The sequence below is a fragment of the Ylistrum balloti genome, unplaced genomic scaffold, assembly GCF_031769215.1.
Source record: "Ylistrum balloti isolate Yb309-2 unplaced genomic scaffold, AGI_CSIRO_Ybal_v1 Utg370450, whole genome shotgun sequence".
Taxonomy (NCBI): Eukaryota; Metazoa; Mollusca; class Bivalvia; order Pectinida; family Pectinidae; genus Ylistrum; species Ylistrum balloti.
Window position 1 is genome coordinate 3,743,716 of NW_026782299.1, and position 22,435 is coordinate 3,766,150.

General features: G+C 34.2%; 1 protein-coding gene across 1 annotated transcript in view; it reads right to left on the reverse strand.

Moving 5' to 3' along the window:
* The window catches only part of LOC132555013 (ankyrin repeat domain-containing protein 27-like), a 62,952-nt gene that overhangs the window by 12,348 nt on the left and 28,169 nt on the right, over window positions 1-22,435 (reverse strand). The window contains exon 23 of the mRNA XM_060219347.1: window positions 19,196-19,357. Coding sequence (XP_060075330.1) covers window positions 19,196-19,357 — 162 coding nt within the window. The remainder of the gene's footprint in view (window positions 1-19,195; window positions 19,358-22,435) is intronic.

Consider the following 22,435-nt stretch of genomic DNA (forward strand, 5'->3'; position numbering starts at 1 on the left):
CCCATGTGACCAAAATCCTCACAAATACCTCAAGGTGTAAACATGATGTTCTTGTGTGCAAGTTTTAAATTACTGTTTCAGTTCAGGAGAGAATTAATCTACCATGCACTTATACATAGGTGTGTATATGCCTAGGTTACATGTAAATAGACCCAGGAGCTCCAGCCCATGTGACCATACAAACTTCACCTTTCCATCCTTATAGTCAACTCAATAACATGAATAACATACAGGTAGACTACAACATCAACTAGAAGTCATCTGGATGTCATTTAATAGGTCACACACTGCCTGGCCATGTCATAATGAACATGTATATTATCAAGTTTTAAGTCTGTGATTCTGAAATATCAGCCAAGATGTTCTACAGAATAAACAAGGCATTGCAAGTGATACAACCCCGTCATGATTCAAAAATAAGTGATGTACAATAAAGACTGCAGAAAATAAGCAAATATTTGAAGTTTGATCAAAGTCCCTCAAAGAACGACGCATGATGCTGCTAAAATGCTGACAAGGAATTTCCAAAGGGATCTTGGCACATAGCACTGTTTGATCTTCATTTGTTCTTTAAAAATTTGACCTTTTCCATTCCTTTCTCCTGTCATTCCTTACTTGCTCTTTATTAACTGAAATTTCCTCTTAGGAAAGCAATAATATTCACTAACTGTCAAATCAAAGATGGCTGCCTGTCAGCAAATTTGTTTTCCTGATCAGTCCAAAAATCTAAAGGGGACACCCAGAAACCAAGAGAACCTGATAATGATTTTAAGAAAAATCCATTTCTCAAGAAATAATGATAAAATTTCATAGCCAAAATCCAAGATGGTTATCTAGCAGTCATTTTGTTTTTCTGATATGACCCACAATGAAAAAGCACAACCAGGGGCCAAAGGGAATCTTCATATGAAATTTGACAAGATCCATTCCGTACTTCTCAAGAAATAGCAACAACAGGAACTTCTTAGGGAAAGACGACCGACAATGGATGTACAACGAACCACTGATGCAGGTTGATGTGAACAGCCCACTGTCTGATGCTAGTGGGCTAAAAATATTAACTATGACCTTGATCTTGACCCTAAAATTTGAACCTGTCCATGACATTATGGTCTTTTATATAATGGAGGTAAGTTGGTCAAATGAATGAATTGTTAAATTTCTAGAAATTCTGGTTCATATGGAAAAGTTTTGATTGATCACAGGACAATGAAATACCATTTGTTAATCATTCTATTCCGGCAAAAGATATCAGACACTAGGATAATTTTAGCGCAGCATCAAAATTAATTCAAAGGACAACCTTGCCTAGTCTGTAGTATATAGCTTTTTATACACCATAAAATTTACCTTTCTGTCTGATTTCAGATATTTAGAACATATGATAAGATAATAGCAGAATTTCCTTTGATGTAAAAAAAAAAAACATTATATAGATTTTATGTTACCCTAGTTGTTCCTAACTGACAATTCAGTCTGGGTTAATAAGAGGGCCTGTCTGTGAGAGAATCAGAATTTGATCTTTTCCTGACCAACATCCTGATTTCTATATACAGGTTTGATAAAAGATTGTCTGAAGTCATACCAGGAGCTCTGTAACCCAGACACCTAACGGACAACTCCACATTTCAACAATTGGCAACAATCAAGCTGTTTGACAGCCTTAGATTTAATCAAATTTGTTTAATGTATTAGAAAGTCTAATTTCAAGTCTCTGGGCCATTTTAATTCTTCATGCCCCTAAACCACATAACACTACCTTGAACTTTTGACAGAGTGTAATCTCTATGGAATTGAAAGAATCGAAACTGTAAAACAGGAAGACAAAAATATCATAAATCCTGGCATCAATAGATAGAATAAATTGATCATCATAACAGCGCAAATACTCAGGTTGGTAGCAATCTTAATTAGCCATCCTGATAAAACTACAAGGATAGCAAAAAAGGCCCTTCCCTGTTAGATTTCAATTAACAAACTTATTCACTTGTATTTCAAATGACATTGTGCACATTATGTTATCATTGGGAGTGTGATGTCAAGGCTGATTTTCAATGCCTATATCTTAGCAACATTATGTAGAAATTAGGCAGACGGAAATAAAAAAATATCCTATTGAATTTCTGTATACATAGAAATCCTTTCAGAATTTAAATGTTAATGACTGTTGCAAATCAGAGGTCTTGACCCGACTCAAAGCAATCCCAGAATCTTTAAAATTGCCAATACTGACTTGGTTATTGATATGTTGAGACCAAATCATTGACACAAATTTCTATTTAAGTCTCAAAAGGCTGATTCATTTACAATATCCTTTAAGAAGAATCTGAACACCTCTTTAATCTCTATCTGATATTTTTCATAACATGAGCTCAAAAAATCATCAGCAACATTAACAGCATTATCAATGTATCACTAATTATCAATGGTTCAATTTTTTCAAGGACAATCTTGAGACTGAAGCAATTAACAATACATCTGTAAAACTATTTAGGTTTCAACAAGATCATATTCATGATATCAAAATCATTTTTAATCAGATATCGAAGACCAGTTTCAGATTTTAAAAGGGTTTTACAGCTTTCTAATTGTTTTCATGGGAAGAAGGCAGATTTTGAAAACAGATGACTATACAGTATTATGTAGTCCTGCCACAAAAGCCACCCTTTTGATTTTAAACTTTCTGCCATGTAAAGCAAATTTTTAACCCATGAGAATATAACACGTGTCAAATTTAGTACATAGTAAAAAATGTTACGTTTATACTGTATTACCGTATATCCCACAATAAACCCAGGCGTCCAATACATTAGAGTAAAACTCACTTGTGTCAAACAAGCTTGACTTGAATACATAGGTCCAATGTTTTGTTCAGTTCTGATTTTCTCTCTTCTTTATCTTAGTAAATTAAACACAGATGATACGAACACTGTTGAGTCGAATACTGCATTCAGGTCGAATATAATTTCTGGTCCATTTTTGTGTTGAACATTCAAGCATCACCTTGTCTCACATACCAGGTAAAACAAAATTCACTTTAGACTGTTAACCGTAAATCTACTGTGTTTTGTTTACATTTTATGGGCATGGCTGCCAATAGGAAAAACAAGTGATAACTAAACTGCCGCACCAATGAAGATTAAAAGAATACCAGTTTGTCACTGACACATTTGTTTACGATTTTTAACACATTTTCCTGGATATACATGTACATATAAAAAAGTTTTATTTTATTCTATTTTACAGTTACCCTCGTACGAAGCTGTACCTGTAAAGTCATGCTTCAGCGACGTTGCCGCAGACTTTCGACTTTTCGTGACCAACATCGGTACTGTCAATGTTATATTAATGTAAAATGTACATGAGTACATATTTATTGAGTTTTATTTTTAATCATTGTTGATGGGACTTGTTATTCTTAAGGATATAAATGTGAGTACAATGTTTATATTACTTTACGTATAAATTTCACTAAGCTATGTGAGTGGGTATCCTTGCATATGCTGGAATTCAATTTCACATTACATTTTGTGTTTTTTATTCGTACTAATAACTGTTTATTTAAGTAAAAGATATTGTTAGTGTATAAAAGTATAACATGTTTAATTTGTGTATTACTTATTCAATACTATCATGTCATGCTTTGAGACACGTATTCAGTAAACAACTGATGAAAATAGAATTGATCTTTGATACACAACGTCACCGTTCATAGAACCACGGACCATCAGATGAGTCGAATATTTCATTTGGTCTCGTCGACTTTGACTTATCCTTGTTTTACTGTACATTTAATGCAAAGTTGAGGGGTGGGCTTATTACAGGACAATAAAATGGTGTTTTGTATCCTTTTTCTGTAAAACACTACACATCTCTGGGCTTTTTACAGGACAATGAGATTGTGTTGTTATATAATTTTACTGTAAAACACTACACACAAGTGGGCTTATTACAGGACAATGAAATGGTGTTTTAAACAATTTTACTGTAAAACACTACACATAGGTGGGCTTATAACAGAAGAACCAAATGTCTATATGGGTTTACTGCCACACATGGGCTTATTGCTGAATGAATAAGGTAAACCTTTATCTGTTCACAATATCAGCATTGCTTTGTGTGCATGCTATATAACATTAAGTCATATTTGTCGTTATATATCTTAACTAAACAGCTCACATCAGTTTTAATTGCTCAATTTAATGATTCTTAATCAGTGTTCTTTAGACGTCAGAACATAAAACACAACATCCTTTAGAAAACAACATTACATCCTTTGATGAATCTTCAGACTTGATTTATCAAAAAATAATCACAACTTATACAAAATCATTAAAGATTAGTCAACAAAACAGATACAAATCTCTTTTTAAATTACTGATTCATCAAACTGTTTCATTATTATAATTGATATCACGTATACATCTAAGCTGTAGACTTGTTATCCAGCATGGAAATGTTGACAGATTGTCTTTAGTTTTAACGAGAGGAATTTTGAGTAGAAATGGCAGACCATACTGTACTATATCAACATCCTGCCTTACAGTACTGTGACATGTAAGTCTAGATTGACATAAATCTGAGACAACAGATGTCAGCAGGGATTAGCTACAAGAAATTTTTCTGATTAAAGGGAGACAACACTTGCACTTGTGGTGACAATTTACCTTGACCTGTGCCTATGCTTTTTTTTTTTAAATTACTGGGGGAAAAAATCATTATCTGAAGAGCTGACTTCACAATTGCAGTAAGATCTGCACAAAACTTTTCTGATTTATGATCTCTCAGACGGACAAAAGTTAAAAGCCTAAGGTCTCTATGAAAATAAATGAAGACCTCCAAGGGACATCTGATAAATCAAGATTTTCAACTGAAAGTGATGAAAATAAATTCTTCAAAAACAAGTGAAAATGAACATTTCCATGGCAGTTGAAAAAACCAACTTCCAAGTGAATACTTTCAAGCAGATGAAAGTGAAGCCTTCCAAGACTGTCGAAAGTGAAACCTTCCAAGGTAAGTGACAAAGAAGACTTCCAAGGCAGGTATTGGTAACCTAAGACTTGCAAAATACTAAGAGGTCCATTGGGTCTGCCATGCTCACACTTTAAAAGTTGGAAATATTTTAATATAATGGCCATATAGTATCAATATAAGTATCAATTCATCTGAGGATTATAACAAAGATTTACACCAAATGTGGTTAATACTTAAAGGAACTAAACAGTAGTGGAAAATGTTCAGATCTATTGACAGGTAAGATATCATGCAACAAAATGGAAACAGATGTGATGGATAAGAGAGACTTTCTGTAAAGTAAACCAGTGATAATGACCAAAAATCTCAGAGATACACATTGCAGTATCTTTTAAAGGCTGATCTTTGGCTATAGGGTCATGTATATGCCATGTATTTTGGTACTCTGTGGTCAAGTGCAGCTCGTAAAGTGACAGGCGCAAATGTCAATCAGACAACCAGAGGGCTAAATGGAACAGAATTTAACACAATGAAGTCTCAGGTAAATTGATTGAGAACAATCTAACAATTATAACGGGATTATACATTAGACAAGCCATTACGGAAATAATATTTGCACAAAGTGGTAAAAAAAATTATCTTTTTCTGAAATATTTATTACAATTGGACATACAGACGGATGAAATTAATTCTCTTGTCTGCGAGAGATTAAAGTATTTCGTCTCGCTTGTGTTGTGCATATTACAGACAATCAAGAATTTTGTCACAAAATATGATATTCTAGAGAATACAGGAAATGAGATAAATAATGAGATTTATTGATCTCATCAAATATTTTCTATCTTATAAACATCTCCCAATCGAGTAGTTCAGAGAAATCATTAGGAGTTAAATGATGATGGATGATGATGTCAAACTTTTCTCCAAGGTATCATCTACATCGTCATTGACAGTATAGTCTGAGTTAGACGACCTTATTCAATGACTCTATATAAGCCAATTACAGAAACGTAATTATACACCATTAATCAATAAAGATGATTGTGAGGCTGAGTTGAAGGGTATATGATATATGAGAAAATAAATTCAATTCAGAAATCCAACTCTCTGAAAGGGGAAAAGTCAGAAATCCGTCAGTCTAGTCTTTACGCAAACTTAAACAATCTTAATCTACCGGAAAAATTGGAGTCAAAGACACTTTACTGATAAGGCTTATGACCAAATTACATTGTAAGACGGGTAGACAATGGCAAATTGGGATAGTGAATATCTGTGACCTTTCGTTGCCTTCACAGAAAAAATAAAGAATCATTATGAATCTTATGAGATGTTTACACAGGAAATGCTGAGAAATCTGTCCAAAAATGAAACATTAAACAGGAAAAATATTTGAGAGCTCTTATTTTTTTTTAAGTTCCTGGTGAGAATCTACAAGTTGTTTCCTCAGCATACATATATTTCACCCCAAATATGTTCGGCTCTTTACCACTTTCCCGAAGATGACATTTTAAGAAGGAACATTACTTGCCTATGCCTGGAAATAAGCCCGCCCATATTGAAAGGTTTTCAGCAGAATTACTATCACATGCTATATTTTAGTGTCCTGTAATAAAGCCTATCCCCTGACACTGAATCAGATATATGAGTTGGTGGATCTTACATGTATTGAAATATTCTCATTTCTACTTCAGCAGTTATCGAATTTTTAAACTTAAACAAGAGATCCCAGATTAATCTTGGCACATACCATTGTTTGATCTTTCCCTTCATTTCTTTTTTCTTTTCTTCTCTGGCTTTTGCGCTAAATGATAAGAAATTTCAACATTCCTTTGCAGAAAGAGCAATGTGATCTACTAAATTCGAGATGGTCACCATTTTGTTTTATGTTTTTTTATTAATCAAAAAATAAAACGGGCAAAACTAGGGAGAAATGGGAAACTACGTATGAAATTTGAGAAAGATCCATCAAGCAAATTTTAAGAAATGGCAATACCAAACTTTACTTGGCAAAATCAAAGATGGCCACCTGTCAGCCATTTTGTTTTTCTAAACAGCTCCAAAATCAAATGTGCACAATCAAAGATCAAGGGGAACCTACACATGACATTTGAAAAAGATCTATGAAGAAATAGTGATAACAAACTTTCAAAGTCAAAATCAAAGATGGTAGTCTCTCAGCCATTTTGTTTTTCTGATCAGTCCCACAATAAAAAAAAAATAGGGACCAAGGGGAACCTACATATGAAATTTGAGCGAGATCCAACCAGTACTTCTCAAGAAAAAGCCATAACAAATTTCATTAAAAAAACCAAGATGGCCACCTGTCCATCATTTCATTTTTCTGATCAGTCCCAAAATAAAACTGGCAAGATCCTTTCAGTATTTCTCAAGAAATAGTGTTAACAAAAATTGTTTACAATTGGATGAACAGATAAGTGACAGATGGATGAGGGATGTAGGGCGATATGAACAGCCCATTATCTGATGATGGTGGACTAAAAAAAATGAAGTGTGAATTACAGTGGGAATACAGATCATGAATTCCCTCGAACACACTACAGTCATAGACCTGATTATCAGATTCATGTCTAAACAGTTTAGATACAATCTACAAGGTCATTATAAGGTCATGACAAATCCTATCACTACACTGCCAAAGCTGCCATGACTTACTCTAGTGGGGGAAAATGTTATTTCATTACTGATATAACAAGTACTAAAATCCTGTGTCATTGTGACTCCCTCTGGGACGTCAAAGGGCGTATAACACATTTGATAAAAGAAAAACGGACACATTCATTTCATCTTAAATAGATTTGTCAATGGCTTTTCAAACCCTAATCAGGTGAGCACTGAATCTTGACAATTTTTTGGTGGTGGTAAGATCTGTAATAGAGTGTTTTGTTACAAGTAATGGGAACAAACAAGATAAATATCACAAAAATCTATTTAGCTTCCATAATAAAGAAATTTGGGTTATAACTTCATTACAGAAAGCTTGGGGAACTCCATGGAGTTGTTAACAGATTCAATAAACTATAGAATCATCCAGTTACTTGTTAATCAAGAAATTCTATTGCATTGTAATTCATGTTACAGACATTCAAACAAGAGCCTACTGTGGATGACCAGTTCCCCTTCAGCAATATCATATATAAAGTTTTACTTACACATGAAATAGCAAAGGGGCAGAACTCTATTCAAGGGTTTTGGCCACGATTTTGTTTTCGTTAAATTCTGTTACATCATAATCTAAATAGCATTATCGCCAATATTGCACTTCTAAAATATTTCCTGATACTTGATACAAGGTCATTTACATTCCTGTCCAAATTTTGCTTCCTTTTCAAAATAAATTAAAAAAAGAAAGAAAACAAAGCTTCAGTTATTGCTGTTATACATCATTACATAAAAAATAACTTTATATGAAAGGAACATTTCACTTTATAATAATTTTGAACATTTCTAGATGAATACAGCTGTGACCTGTGTAATAGTGTCTTATTAGGTAAAGCCAAGCAACACTCTGACCTCTCACGAGCAACGAGATATCACATCATTTTAACCTGATGTATGGCATTTTGAAAAGTTATAGCCATAATCCCTTAAAACACCATGAAAATGGGAGGTACACAGTTTCAATTTATACTAATATGAAGTCAACCCAGTTAAAACTAAAGAAGGAGCTTATTTGACAGACAAATAGACAGGACAGAATTTAGAACTTTTCTCCAAGGCCAGAAGTGGAGGAGAAGGTTATGCATTCAAAGCTTGATCTCAATATCCTAACACACAGGTTCCATCTATTCTCTGTATGTCATTGTCAGTATAGCATGCAAATACATTAAAATACTCAGGTTACAATCTTTTTAGACTTATATGGCTGGATTGAGCAATGACTGGACTACTGTCACATTTTCATTCAGAAAATTCTGATTTGTCTCCTGAAACACTTTCCTGACCTAGTACATATATCTAGGTCAACATTAAAAATGAAGCCAACTTAACTGAGTTCAGATAAGACAAAAGACATTACCTTCAATTGTACAGCCCGAAATGAAACTTGTATAATTTCATAACTTCATTGGTAGAAACATGGATAAAGTCAGCAAAGTCCAAAAGATGAAATAAAAAAATCCCTAAACCAAATAAAGAAAAGGGGTTAAAGTTGTTATTTTTGTACTTAAGTGACAGAGCACACTAAATGACATGAACACACAGAGTACATCAAACAGCAAACAGAACACCAATAAAGAACAGCTTCCAGTCTGGTTTGTAAACAGATCAAAGCACTGAAGCATATTTATCTATCTGCTAATATCTAAAATGTTGAGAAAACTACATCAGGCATCCTAAGTTCAGAAACAAGAGGTCCAGGAGGCCTGTATATTACTCATTTAGGTATTGGAGTAATCTCTGCAAAATTGACATCAACTCAGAAACAGTCAATTGCCAGAACAACAAGTTCAGCAGATCAAAACCAGAATAACAGTATCATTCTCTCCTTTGTGAATATAGAAGAGAAACAAATGAAGTATCAAACCCTCTCCGATTCCTAATTTCCACCAAATTTTCAGTAAAAAATTAAAGGGCCATAACTTTAAATATAATTGTAGCCACTACCTGCTTTGAAAACCCCAGTCTGAGAATTCCATGGAATCGAGAACCAACCTATACACTAAGAAGGAAAATTTGGCAGTTGTTAATAAGAAAGTCTGTGTTTTAATGCTTTATCATAGAGAGATATTAATGATAGAGACAGCCAGACACCTCAACCACTCTGTCACCGCAGCCTGCAATCTGCAAAGTGACGGGCCGGACAATGATATAGAGTTCACTGATGATTATACAGTCATAGATATGGATGGACTTCTTTCCATACACAGGGCTTGTAGCTGTGTAAATTCAGCACTGAACCCCAAAACCTTCATAATTAAGACCAACCCCTCATATATATAATGTTAATCTTTACCATCAATTATCACTTAGGGAAAGACAAAATTAAGGCAAACCCCTCATATATATAATGTTAATCTTTAACATCACTTATCACTTAGGGAAAGACATAATTAAGACCAACCCCTCATATATATAATGTTAATCTTTATCATCACTTATCACTTAGGAAAAGATATTGAATTTACCTTCTACCTTACAAGGACAGCTGTATATGTTGTTATGTTGCTATATATTTGGGTGAAAATATTACCCTAAACATACCTACTGTGTCTGTTTTTTGGGGTTTTGTTCTTTGTTTTTGGGGGTTTCTTTTATAATTATTTTCAATTATCTGTAGAATTTTACAACAGCATCATAAACTAAACAAAAACAAATTTTGCTAATCCGACTACTCACTTTTATACACCATTTTCCATCTGGGGTAGTTTGTATTTAAATAACATTACTGTGTAAAGTAATGCTTGGTTTTACATCTCTTCTTAGACACATTGAGGCTAACAGGTGAAAACTTACCATTGTTTTTTCAATGGACTTGGAGTATCTATATAAGATTTCATTTAAACATTCTTTCTTGTCTATCAAATGTAATTATTTTGCTATTTATGGTAAATACAAAACATTGAGTTTATAGAATTATCTAAGGGCACTATAACACGGACATGGTCAACAAAATATCGCCAATAACCATGCGACATAGAAGAAAAATCAACAATCTGAAGAGATATTATATTGATACTGAATTTTTCTTCCTCCAAGGGTCTATAGACAAGTCAATCAGATATATATAGTTCTTAGATGGCACTTATATGTAATAGCAAATGAAGCCATAAGCATATAATGGAAGTGATTAAACTCCTTTTACGGTCAGTCTCACTACACTCATCGTCACCCTGCACTTGATAAACCTCACTGTACTTTTGGTATGAAGACACGATGCCTGATAGCGCCTTACAGCTAGCAGACAGTTTGTCAACGTCCTATTGATGGCTATTCCACTGACACACTCGTCTTTCATTCATTCTAGATTAATTCATATCAAGTCACTAATTATTCCTTAATATGATTTTAGGAAAGTGCTGGGAGGAAACAATTTAATAACTTCTTCCTTAAAGACATGAGGTTCACAGTGCCACAATGTTGACTTATAACGTGAAATTTGTACGTACACAAACTATAAACATTTAGGTATATATTGTATAAGACTTGATGATCACAGTGCCACAATGTTGACTTATATTGTGAAATTTGTATGTACACAAACTATAAACATTTAGGTATATATTGTATAAGACTTGATGATCACAGTGCCACAATGTTGACTTATGATATGAAATTTGTATGAACACAAACTATAAACATTTAGGTATATATTGTATAAGACTTGATGATGAAAGCTTATATTGTGTATGAACACAAACTATAAACATTTGTATATATTGCATGTTGACTTATATTGTGAAATTTGTATGTACACACAATGTTGACTTATGATATGAAATTTGTATGAACACAAACTATAAACATTTAGGTATATATTGTATAAGACATGATGATCACAGTGCCACAATGTTGACTTATGATGTGAAATTTGTATGTACACAAACTATAAACATTTAGGTATATATTGTATAAGACATGATGATCACAGTGCCTAAATGTAGACTTATATTGTGAAATTCATAGGTAAACAAATTGTTAATATAGGTACATATTGTATAAGAAGATTTATTGACCTATATCCATGTAATAAAGTGTTCATAAAATAGTTATTTTCTAAAAAAACATAAAAATTTAGCCCCTCAAAAATATCTGATTTTGCAATATTAGATTTTATTGAAAGTTCTAGATAATTTAGCCCCTATATTCTCTAACAGTTAATACAGCTGAGCACCTCTATATATCTAGTTAATGTGAATTCTACATTCCTAAGGAATCAATTAGATTTCACACAAAAGTTTGATTTAATAACAGATTCACTGACCTGATTAACCAGACCGTAACAATATTAAAGAAAGTAGGAGCAATTAAATTAAAGTTAAACAAGGAGCCACCATACCTGGCATATTGTCCCCAGAGCCCAGCTGTTGAATAACCATCAAAAAGTTTATGTTAAAGTCTCTTAGAGATCAGCTGAACAGATTCAAAGTTGTTACCCCAAAAAATCTTGCAAATGTGTAAATTTTGTATTTCTGACATTGTTTCTATGGTAACAAGGAAAATATCAAGAATGAAATATCTTCAACAACAGATCTGTTTAGTGGTTTACAAGCAGCCAAGGTCTGATTTCAGAGGAATAAGTATCTAAAACGAAAAGTCACCAATAGCAAAGGCCATAGCAAGGCCATTAGCCAGATATACATTCAAAGATTTGTTGGAGTTGAAGCAAGAACATTTTAGCTTCAATAAACAGCAAATTTGTCACTTATTACATTAAGTTCATGGTAACAAAGAAGATATAAAAGATGAATTCTCACCAATAGCAAAAAGCACAACTATGTCAGTAATCTGATATGTATACAGAGTTTTGTAGGCCAAGAACAACCCCTTGGACTGAAGCATGGACAAAGGTCAATTTTAATATAAAAGAAAAAAATTCACTGACTTGAATTCGTTCACTGATGAAGTTCTTTAACATCATCACCAAGTTATAGTTCAATAAAATTGCTCTGATGGAATGGGGGAAGTTATAAAGTTAATTGAATTATGAGGTGAGTTAACATCCCTATCTTGATTTTGACTTTTATTCTGGTCAGTTTGGAATTTCCTCAAACACCTCCTAGGCTTCATATTTTAGGCCAATAGCTTCCTTGATGAGTCTAAGATGGAAAAAACAGCTGTTTGATGAAATTTGATTAATAGATTGGCTCTATTGTATCTAAAACTAAACTCTATTGAAAGGTACTAATCACTTGTGTGTCTTTTGTTCAACCTTTCAGGGACAGGACAATTTGGGACCAGCCAATCATCGGTGGATTTATCCAGTGTGATCCAAAACATTACAACAACACTTAGGCAGAACCATCTCAGGATTATTCCAGTTAGTTTTCAGATTAATACCTCTAAAGAAATCTGCATAATAGCTGCCACTTTTGTACAGGATGTAAATAAAAACATCTTATTTAGATATAATGTTCCCTTAACATCCCTCCAAAATTTTATCTTAATTGCAAAATAGGTTCAAACTGGAAAAAAATCTCAGTTTGAAATCTCTGGTATGAATTTTTTCAAGACAGAAGCCATAGATTTTTTATTCATTCTTTTAAATTTTGTTTTCCCTACATATTCCTACATTATGTTTATAAAAAAGAAGTCTTCCCCAAGACACAACAAGTTACTGTTTATTACCAGCTACTATGACATAACAATGAAAGTAGCTAATGCTATTACATCCAAGGTTATCTCATAAAGATAATATACCCCCGTACATAACAACTGGTTAATGATCCTCATGTTATTGGAAAATAAAACATTTTAACTTCAGGAGTCTCCATTCCCCACAAAAAGAAACAAAAAAATGAAAGACCACCATAGTAGTAATAAAACAGTAGGGCCCATCATGATATAATTGTACTTTATCAACTTTACAGTAATTTAATGTACATTGTTTCTAAAAAATAGTTCTAGATAACACTAAAAGTCAACATGTAAATGGATGGGAGATTTATCTCCTAAAGACTATATATATGTAATATTTTTAAACTTCTATCAATTTTAGAACATTTTTTTTAACTGACAACATTTTGGATAACAGACAGCATAAAGCATCTAGCTGTGTCCTTTGAGACTAAGATACTTAATGGAAAAGAACAGGAAGATTCATAATGCCTAAACAAGTTTAACTTGAATCTTTGAAAAAAAAATTATTTTCTATTCTCAGTTTATATCAAATATTGTGAGCCTTTTAATTCAAACGCTTGATTTTTTATATTTTCATAAACATTTCTAGTAAAAACTAGAAAATAAAAACTGCTATTCAGAGTTCCAAGTTTACAAGATCGATAAGCTCATGGATATGAAATAAACAAAAAGACACACAGTAGTAAGTAAATTATAAACATCAACATCATTACACACCTTGGTTCTAATCAATCTTCATCTCTTTGTCAAAAATATAACAATTCTTAACACAGTCATCACCATAAAAATCCTTTGATACAATTTAGATGTAAGAAATGGATCATTCAATCAGACTGTGGTAATAAATAGCAGCTTTCATAAAGACTATCAAATAATTATACTGAAGATCTCTAATTATGATTTTATACACATGATGAGCATGGCAGGAAGGTAGGTTACACTAATTCTAATCAGCAAAAATGTGTTTTTTTTATCTTTTTATACAATTGTCATAACTAGACATCAACAATTTCTCATTAACAGTAGTTTAATAATCTCATGATTACTAACTACTATACTAATCAAATCTCATTTAACTATTGATTAAAAAACTATAAGGTACAATCAATGTGGGTTTCATCATTTTATAAGGCACTCATGGTATTTCCAAAACTATTCATTACATTTAATTTGGTAAAAACTTCTATATCATCACTGCAGTGATCTCCTAGTGATGGTATAACTTTTGCAGTTTTGACCAATAAGAAGTGCTTTTGGGTTAGTAAAGCATTTGGGGTTTGAAAATTTTCCTGTTTGAATGCAAATAAAGCAAAGGATGAATAAGGTAAGCTGGTTTTTCATAGATATTCAAGATTCAAAGCATTACGAAGAATTATAGGACAAAATTTAATTCAAATTCAAAATTAAAAGGGTGGGGGGTGGGGAATGAGCCAACACCAGTCAAATATATAGGAAGGGTCCTTAGGTAGTAAATCGCTGGAAAATAGATATCACGAGGTATACAGAGAGTCATTCAATGGTTACAATAACAAGACATCAGGTAAGAGTGTTCTCAATATCAACCAGCTTTACAAAATAAACAGGTAATATACTTATATACTGGTGAAACTGGTCGGCAAGCAGTAGAGGTATATTACCTACTTATTTTGTGGAGCTGGTTAATGTTGAGAACATTCTTACCTGATGCCTTGTTAAATTCAAAATTAAATACATGCACTTAATTTTATTTGTAAACTGTAAGTAATTCCAATATGTATCCCTTCAAAAATATAATCTTCTTACTTGGAAATGTCCAAATTTCACAGAAGTATAATTGAATAGAATGGAGAAGATACAATGGAATTAGCAAGCCTCAATTGATACTAAAATCAATAGAGTGTAATAACAGTATTTAAATCTAACAAGGGCTGTCAGAGATGGGTTATGCTCCCTAAACGGGACAAAATTAAGTATGAAATATAACAAAGGGATATAACTCCTTAATCATTCAAAAAAAGAGTGATGGTTCTGGTCCATTGCACTTCTCCTTGTTGAGATTTAGCTTCATGTACGTATGAAGTTTCATGTTGATGCCTCTTACAGTTTTAGTGTAATGCTCCAAACAAAATTTTAATATGAAAAGTAACAAAGGGCAATGACTCCTAAATTATGCCAAAGATAGTGATGGTTCTGTTGCACTGCACTGCACTTCTCCTTGTTGAGATCTATCTACCTGATACCTCTTTGTAGTTTTTGTGTTACAGTCCAAACAAAATTATGATGGATAGACAAACTGATGGATAAAGCAACAACTATATGCCCTCTCTTTGGAAAGCAAAATGCAAGCCTACATAGTTTGAGTTTGTAACAGAGTGAGATTTGACCACACAAGATTTTCTGCTCGGATTAGAATATTAAGAAAATAAACATATTGGTACATTTCAAAAGGCATTTACTAAGAACAGGAACTTAATTAGAATAAATATGGTATAAACCTCACATACAGTGCAGGACTCTTATAAAATCTGCAGTGCTAAATACCTTACTCTACTTTCCAATGACCCTTTTTTTCACATAAAACACAACAAAATCTAATAAGTATTCAGGTCTTTCATCCTTATTCAAACATTCACGCCACTCACAGATCTGGTCATATAACTGGACGTTCTATTTTCACACAATAATCTGACCTGATTTCTGTGGTGATATTGTCACCAGGACAACTGTACCCTCTACTCAGACAGGTTGTTTGGACGCTTCAACAATATAACTTCACATCCTAGAGTGCTCCTGATGACCTGTTAGCACAGTCAGTTACACTGAAGATGTCATCACTCTTGGGTGTGTTTACACATACAGCAAGGATGTGATTAAACAGGATGTTTTCACACCATTCAAAAACTTAAATATTATGGATATTCTGCAAAAGTGTTATTGTTTGAAGGCAGTGTGTCATTGAATCAGTGGGTATTCATTATCAAAAAATTCACATGTTCACAAATCAATCAGCTTTTAAAGAATTTACTTCTATTTTTAGTACCAATTAATTTCATAAAATCTCTTTACCCACACAATTAAGCATCCCCACATCATATGAAATATGAGACCCATGAATATATGTGTGTTTAAAGTTTAATCAACATTGAATGTCAATCAAGGACACCCTCCCTTATATTATCTGAGGTGAATGCATGTGTTAACGGTGCAAATGTTTTTAAGAGCCCGTGATATATTTGTGAAAGCCTCCTTGTAGTAGTGTGGAAATGAAGCTGATTTCACAGTGCTATCAGTCTGAAGTATACTGCTGAACACCTCCAGCACTGGACACCCCACCCAGTTACATACTAACAAAGGTCAAACGGTTTGACATTATCAAGCTAGTTAAGACTGGATATCTACAGGTGTCTGATGATATTACTACAGCTACATCATATTAATGTAAATGTATGCATGTATTGTAACTGGTGCTAATTATGAATATAAGAGGCCCAATGGGCCTGTCTGCATCGCTCACCTGACTAATTCAACTATTTATTCAAATTTAAAAAGAATTTCAAATATGACAAATAATTTCTGAAATAATTTTCCTATTTCATCTCAGCCTTGTGGTCAAGTAGAAATCAGCTTCACTATTGATAAAAATTGATTCAGACCAAACTTGGACAATATCCTTGTATGCAAGAAGGATTTTTAAAAAAAACCTTACATTTCCCCATATGGGCCCCATCCCTCAAGCCACAGGAGCCGGAATCTTTGATTATACACAAATGATTCCCCTTCATCCAAGAATACTTCAGGCTATACTTGGGCAAAATCAAATCATTTCTACAGGAAGAGTAGAATTTTAAAAGATTTGCAAAACTTTCCGACGGGGCTCCACTCCTTCCACCTACGGAAAAGGTGAACTAACTAAGGTTGATTTGAATTGAACTTAGCCAAAAACCATGTACAGAAATCTGGCCAAACTCATCCAAATAAAATCCAGAAAAGAGAATTCCATCCCTGGGAGGAATAAAGGCCTGAACCAAAAAAAGAGCAATGTTCACAATCCCAGATGTTCAAAAATTACTTCCAATAAAACAGCAACATACACACCAACAAAAGGAACAAGAGATTCTAGAGGGATCTTGGCGCCCACCATCGTTCGATCTTTATGTGCTCTTTAAATGTTGGATCTTTTGCCTCTTTTTCTCTTTTCTGTTTTTCGTCTTATTCATAAGACATTTGAATGTTCATTTTCATAAATAGTAATGATAATCTTTACCTGCCAAATCCAAACTGGCCAGGTGAAAGCCATTTTGTTTCTTCTGATCAGTCCCAAAATCAAATGAGCACAAAGAGAGACAAAAGGGAACAAAGGTATGAAATTTGAGAGATATCCATTCAGTACTTCTTTGGCCATTTTGTTTTTCTGATCAGTCCCAAACTCAAACAGGCACAACTAGGGACCTAAAGGAAACTTATAAGAAATGTGAAAAGAGTAGATCTCAAGAAAAAGTGGTAACAAATTTTCAAAGTCAAAATCCAAGATGGTCGCTTGTGGGCCATTTTATTTTTTCTGATAAGTACCAAAATCAAACAAGCACCACTAGTGATCAAAGAAAGCATACACATGAAAGATCTATGCTGTAATTCTCAAGAAATAGTGAAACAACTTTCACAGTCAAAATCTACGATGTCCGTCTGTCAGCCATTTCACTATTCTAATCAGTCCCAAAGTCAAATTGGCACAACTAGGGACTAAGGGGAACCTACATCTGAATCTAAGAAAGATCCATCAAGCAATTTTTAAGAAATGGCAATAACAAACTTTCAAAGTCAAAATCCAAAATGGCCACCTTTCGGCCAGTTTGTTTTTCTGATCAGACCCAAAATCAAATGGGCACAATTAGAGACCAGGGGGAACCTACATGTGAAATTTAAGAAAGATCCATCCTGTGCTTCTCAAGAAATAGCAATACCAAACTTTCCAAGTAAAAATCCAAAATGGCTGCCTTTCGGCCATTTTGTTTTTTTGATCAGGCCAAAATCCATTTGGCACAACTAGTGACCAAGAGGAACCTACATATGCAATTCAAGAAATAGTGATAACCAAAATTCTCAACGCACGGATGGACGGACAGAACACGGATGCATTGCGATTTGATGGTGGGCAAAAAAAGAGAGAAAAAATAGCAAGCACAGTGATCCAGCCAGCAGTAAATTTAACTATGCAAAATGACCATGACCATAATAACTTTCCAGAAGAAAAGTTATTTCCAACCTTGTGAATATCTGCAATTTTTTTCACATTTTCAATCTATATCAAAGTAGGTATTCAAACCCTCTGTCAATTCAAAATGATCAGCATTTTTTTAAAAAATTATTTGAAGGAAGATATCGTTAAAAGGTACCACCAGTGTTGTCAGAAATATTAACTGATTCTTTTTTGACAAATCAAGATGTTTCTCCATTTTGTTACATCCCCTACTCTGAATGAAATCCATGTGCTGTACAACCTCAAAGATGGTGATGACCAAAGAAAACTAAATTGACAATTAGTTGTACTGGACGGCAGTGACAAAGGAGACCCACCTTGACAGCTAGTTGTACTGGATGGCAGTGAGGAGACCTACCTTGACAGCTAGTTGTACTGGACGGCAGTGACAAAGGAGACCTACCTTGACAGCTAGTTGTACTGGACGGCAGTGACAAAGGAGACCTACCTTGACAGCTAGTTGTACTGGATGGCAGTGAGGAGACCTACCTTGACAGCTAGTTGTACTGGACGGCAGTGACAAAGGAGACCTACCTTGACAGCTAGCTGTACTGGACGACAGTGACAAAGGAGACCTACCTTGACAGCTAGCTGTACTGGACGACAGTGACAAAGGAGACCTACCTTGACAGCTAGTTGTACTGGACAGCAGTGACAAAGGAGACATACCTTGACAGCTAGCTGTACTGGAGTATGGTTGTCCTTGTTAACTTCAGTCACCTTCGCTCCAAGACTGACCAGACGCTTGACAATGTCCAGTTTCTCCTGAGCAGCAGCCAAATGGAGGGGTGTATTACCATGCAGGTTTGACAGAGTGATGTCAGCTGAATTCTACAACCACAAACGGAGTTTAAAAAATTAGTGGCAGTCCTGTTGTAACAGAAGACAAATTTCCATGAGACCAAATGCTCTCTAACACTAGCATGAAAAGACTGACTTTTGACCCATAATATATTTCCTACAGATCTGTTTTAGAACAATGACTTCTGCAGATCCATTCCTTCATATACCATGCAGCTCTCTTTTTTATTTCAATAAAAACTATATGGTGAAATTATAAACAGTTAAAGACATGGGTCTCCAATTACTTCATCAGACATCAAACTTCAGTCTCAATTTACGCACAACTCTACCAACTCAACCAACTAAACCAAAGAAGTAATGTTCCCTTTAATTATGGGGCTAATTTGGGGTGGTATTAGTACAGGTTAATTACATTTTATTGAATGCTGGCATTTCTACTGCAACTGAAATAGGTTAGGGTGGGCTTATTACCAGACATGGGCTTATTGTTCCACCAATACAGTATTTCTTTATGCAGTTTCACAAAAGTGATTGAACTGCTATTGATTTGGGAAAGAAAACAAGAAATTGTTTAAAAGTTCTCTCTGTGTTAACACTAACCAGCTTTTTCATCCTTTGTCAGAAATTTATACAAAATTTCTATTCTGAGAAGTTCCGATTCCAAACAAATAAATGTTTTTATTGAATAACCAGTATTTTTTCAATACATGGTCTCTACGATCACGGTGAATTTCATTGATTTAGAAATGTTTTCATGACAGCCATCATGTAATGAAATTTGAATTTGTTGGAGAACTCTGCTTCTTGTAATATCAGATCATTTGTGTTAGGTCTGTACTCCAAGGCAGCACAACAAACAGGCAGTCTGTTCAATGCTATTCATGCAATCATGTGTTAATTAAATACCAATGAAACATTATCTATGTCTTGAAATTGTCTTATCTTCTAATCCTACTCTGATCAAAACATTTAGACAAATGTATTACATGTAGGAACAAGCCTGTGACGCTCTTAATCAACACCAAATAAAATTTATCAAACTGCCTTTTTTCTTTTCTAACCTGATTTCTTTATTCAGAATGATCCAAAGTACATGTCATCATCCTATTTATTGACAATGAATTTAATCATCTCTACTTAAAAGTACAATTCCCCAACAGCACTAGATCTGAACTCTTTAAGTCAATAAAGGCTCACAGCTAAAGACCTCGGATATTGGTATTCAATTACACACAAAGAAATGTACTCATGAATGTTTCCAGAATCCAGTGAGGAACATGTTACAATTTTTACAAAATATGTTTTAATTCTGTTTCTTTTCCTTCTCCTGTTTGTTAGATTTTTAAGCAAATTGAAGGAACATTCAGATTTAAAATTGATAAATGAAAATAAATGTATAATTGAAAAATCATGGTCCAGAGAATATTGATTTCTTCAAAAGAGTTGTTTATTTACAGATTAAATATCCATGCATTGTCATATGAAGATATGTGTCAAAGAGACAACAGAAGAAAACAAGGCACAGAATGAAAGAGGACATAGCAAAGTAAAGATTAAAAAAAACTAAGTGTCGCAATGGGAACAGCAGATTTGTTTGTTTCTCATAAGCTCCCTTGGCAGAAAACCCAGCGATGGGCCCACTTTTAGTTGAATCTTACGATCCTGCAGTAGAATACAGCAGTCTGTATTCTTGGCCATTCACACAGAAAACATCGGAGGAACAACCCCTTACCAGCAGGGGGTGCCACACCTCTTATGACATGCAGTTAGATACAGCAGGTAAATTCTTTCCTGCTCTGCACCGTTCTTTAATAAGATTGATACCGCGGTAAGTTGAATATATATTCTGAAGCTCAATGCATCATGACATTTGTTTATAGTGAAAAACTGTACCTATTTATCCAATTTGTTAATCATTAACCTTGCTACAATTAAACCTCAATAACGTACCATATTTGATCTGTTCAAAGCACCTGTTCGTAGAGTACACTGCACATTTATCATCAAAAATCTGAACCAATAAAAAGGTTTGCTAACTCTGCTGATCTTCTACTTCTGTTCTTTAATAAATTGATTTTGGCATGTTTTGATAATGTCATACAAGCATTGAATGACACTGGGTTTGAACTTACACACATCTTGTACATGACCAGACATAGCAATGAAAGTTCCACCTGACTTACAACAGAGAATGCTCAACTCAACAGAAACACAGAAACACAGAAACACAATTTAAGTTCTGTTCTCTCTACAGTAACCCCACCAAGAGAATACTAACGAGTAGTAGTCTGTTCTATGGCAACTTCAACAATGGCGATCATGAGTGATGGAATGAGTGCTGTTATCCCAACCACAAACCAATAAGTGATGGCTGTTATCTCAATCACAAACCAATAAGTGATGGTTGTTATCCCAACCACAAACCAATAAGTGATGGTTGTTATCTCAACCACAAACCAATAAGTGATGGTTGTTATCCCAACCACAAACCAATAAGTGATGGTTGTTATCTCAATCACAAACCAATAAGTGATGGTTGTTATCCCAACCACAAACCAATAAGTGATGGTTGTTATCTCAACCACAAACCAATAAGTGATGGCTGATATCCCAACCACAAACCAATGAGTGACGGCTGTTATCCCAACCACAAACCAATGAGTGATGGCTGTTATCCCAACCACAAACCAATAAGTGATGGTTGTTATCTCAACCACAAACCAATAACTCATGGCTATTATCCCAACCACAAACCAATAAGTGATGGCTGTTATCCCAACCACACACCAATAAGTGATGGCTGTTATCCCAACCACACACCAATAAGTGATGGCTGTTATCCCAACCACAAACCAATAAGTGATGGCTGTTATCCCAACCACAAACCAATGAGTGATGGCTGTTATCCCAACCACAAACCAATAAGTGATGGCAGTTATCCCAACCACAAACCAATGAGTGATGGCTGTTATCCCAACCACAAACCAATAAGTGATGGCTGATATCCCAACCACAAACCAATAAGTGATGGCAGTTATCCCAACCACAAACCAATAACTCATGGCTATTATCCAAACCACAAACCAATAAGTGATGGCTGTTATC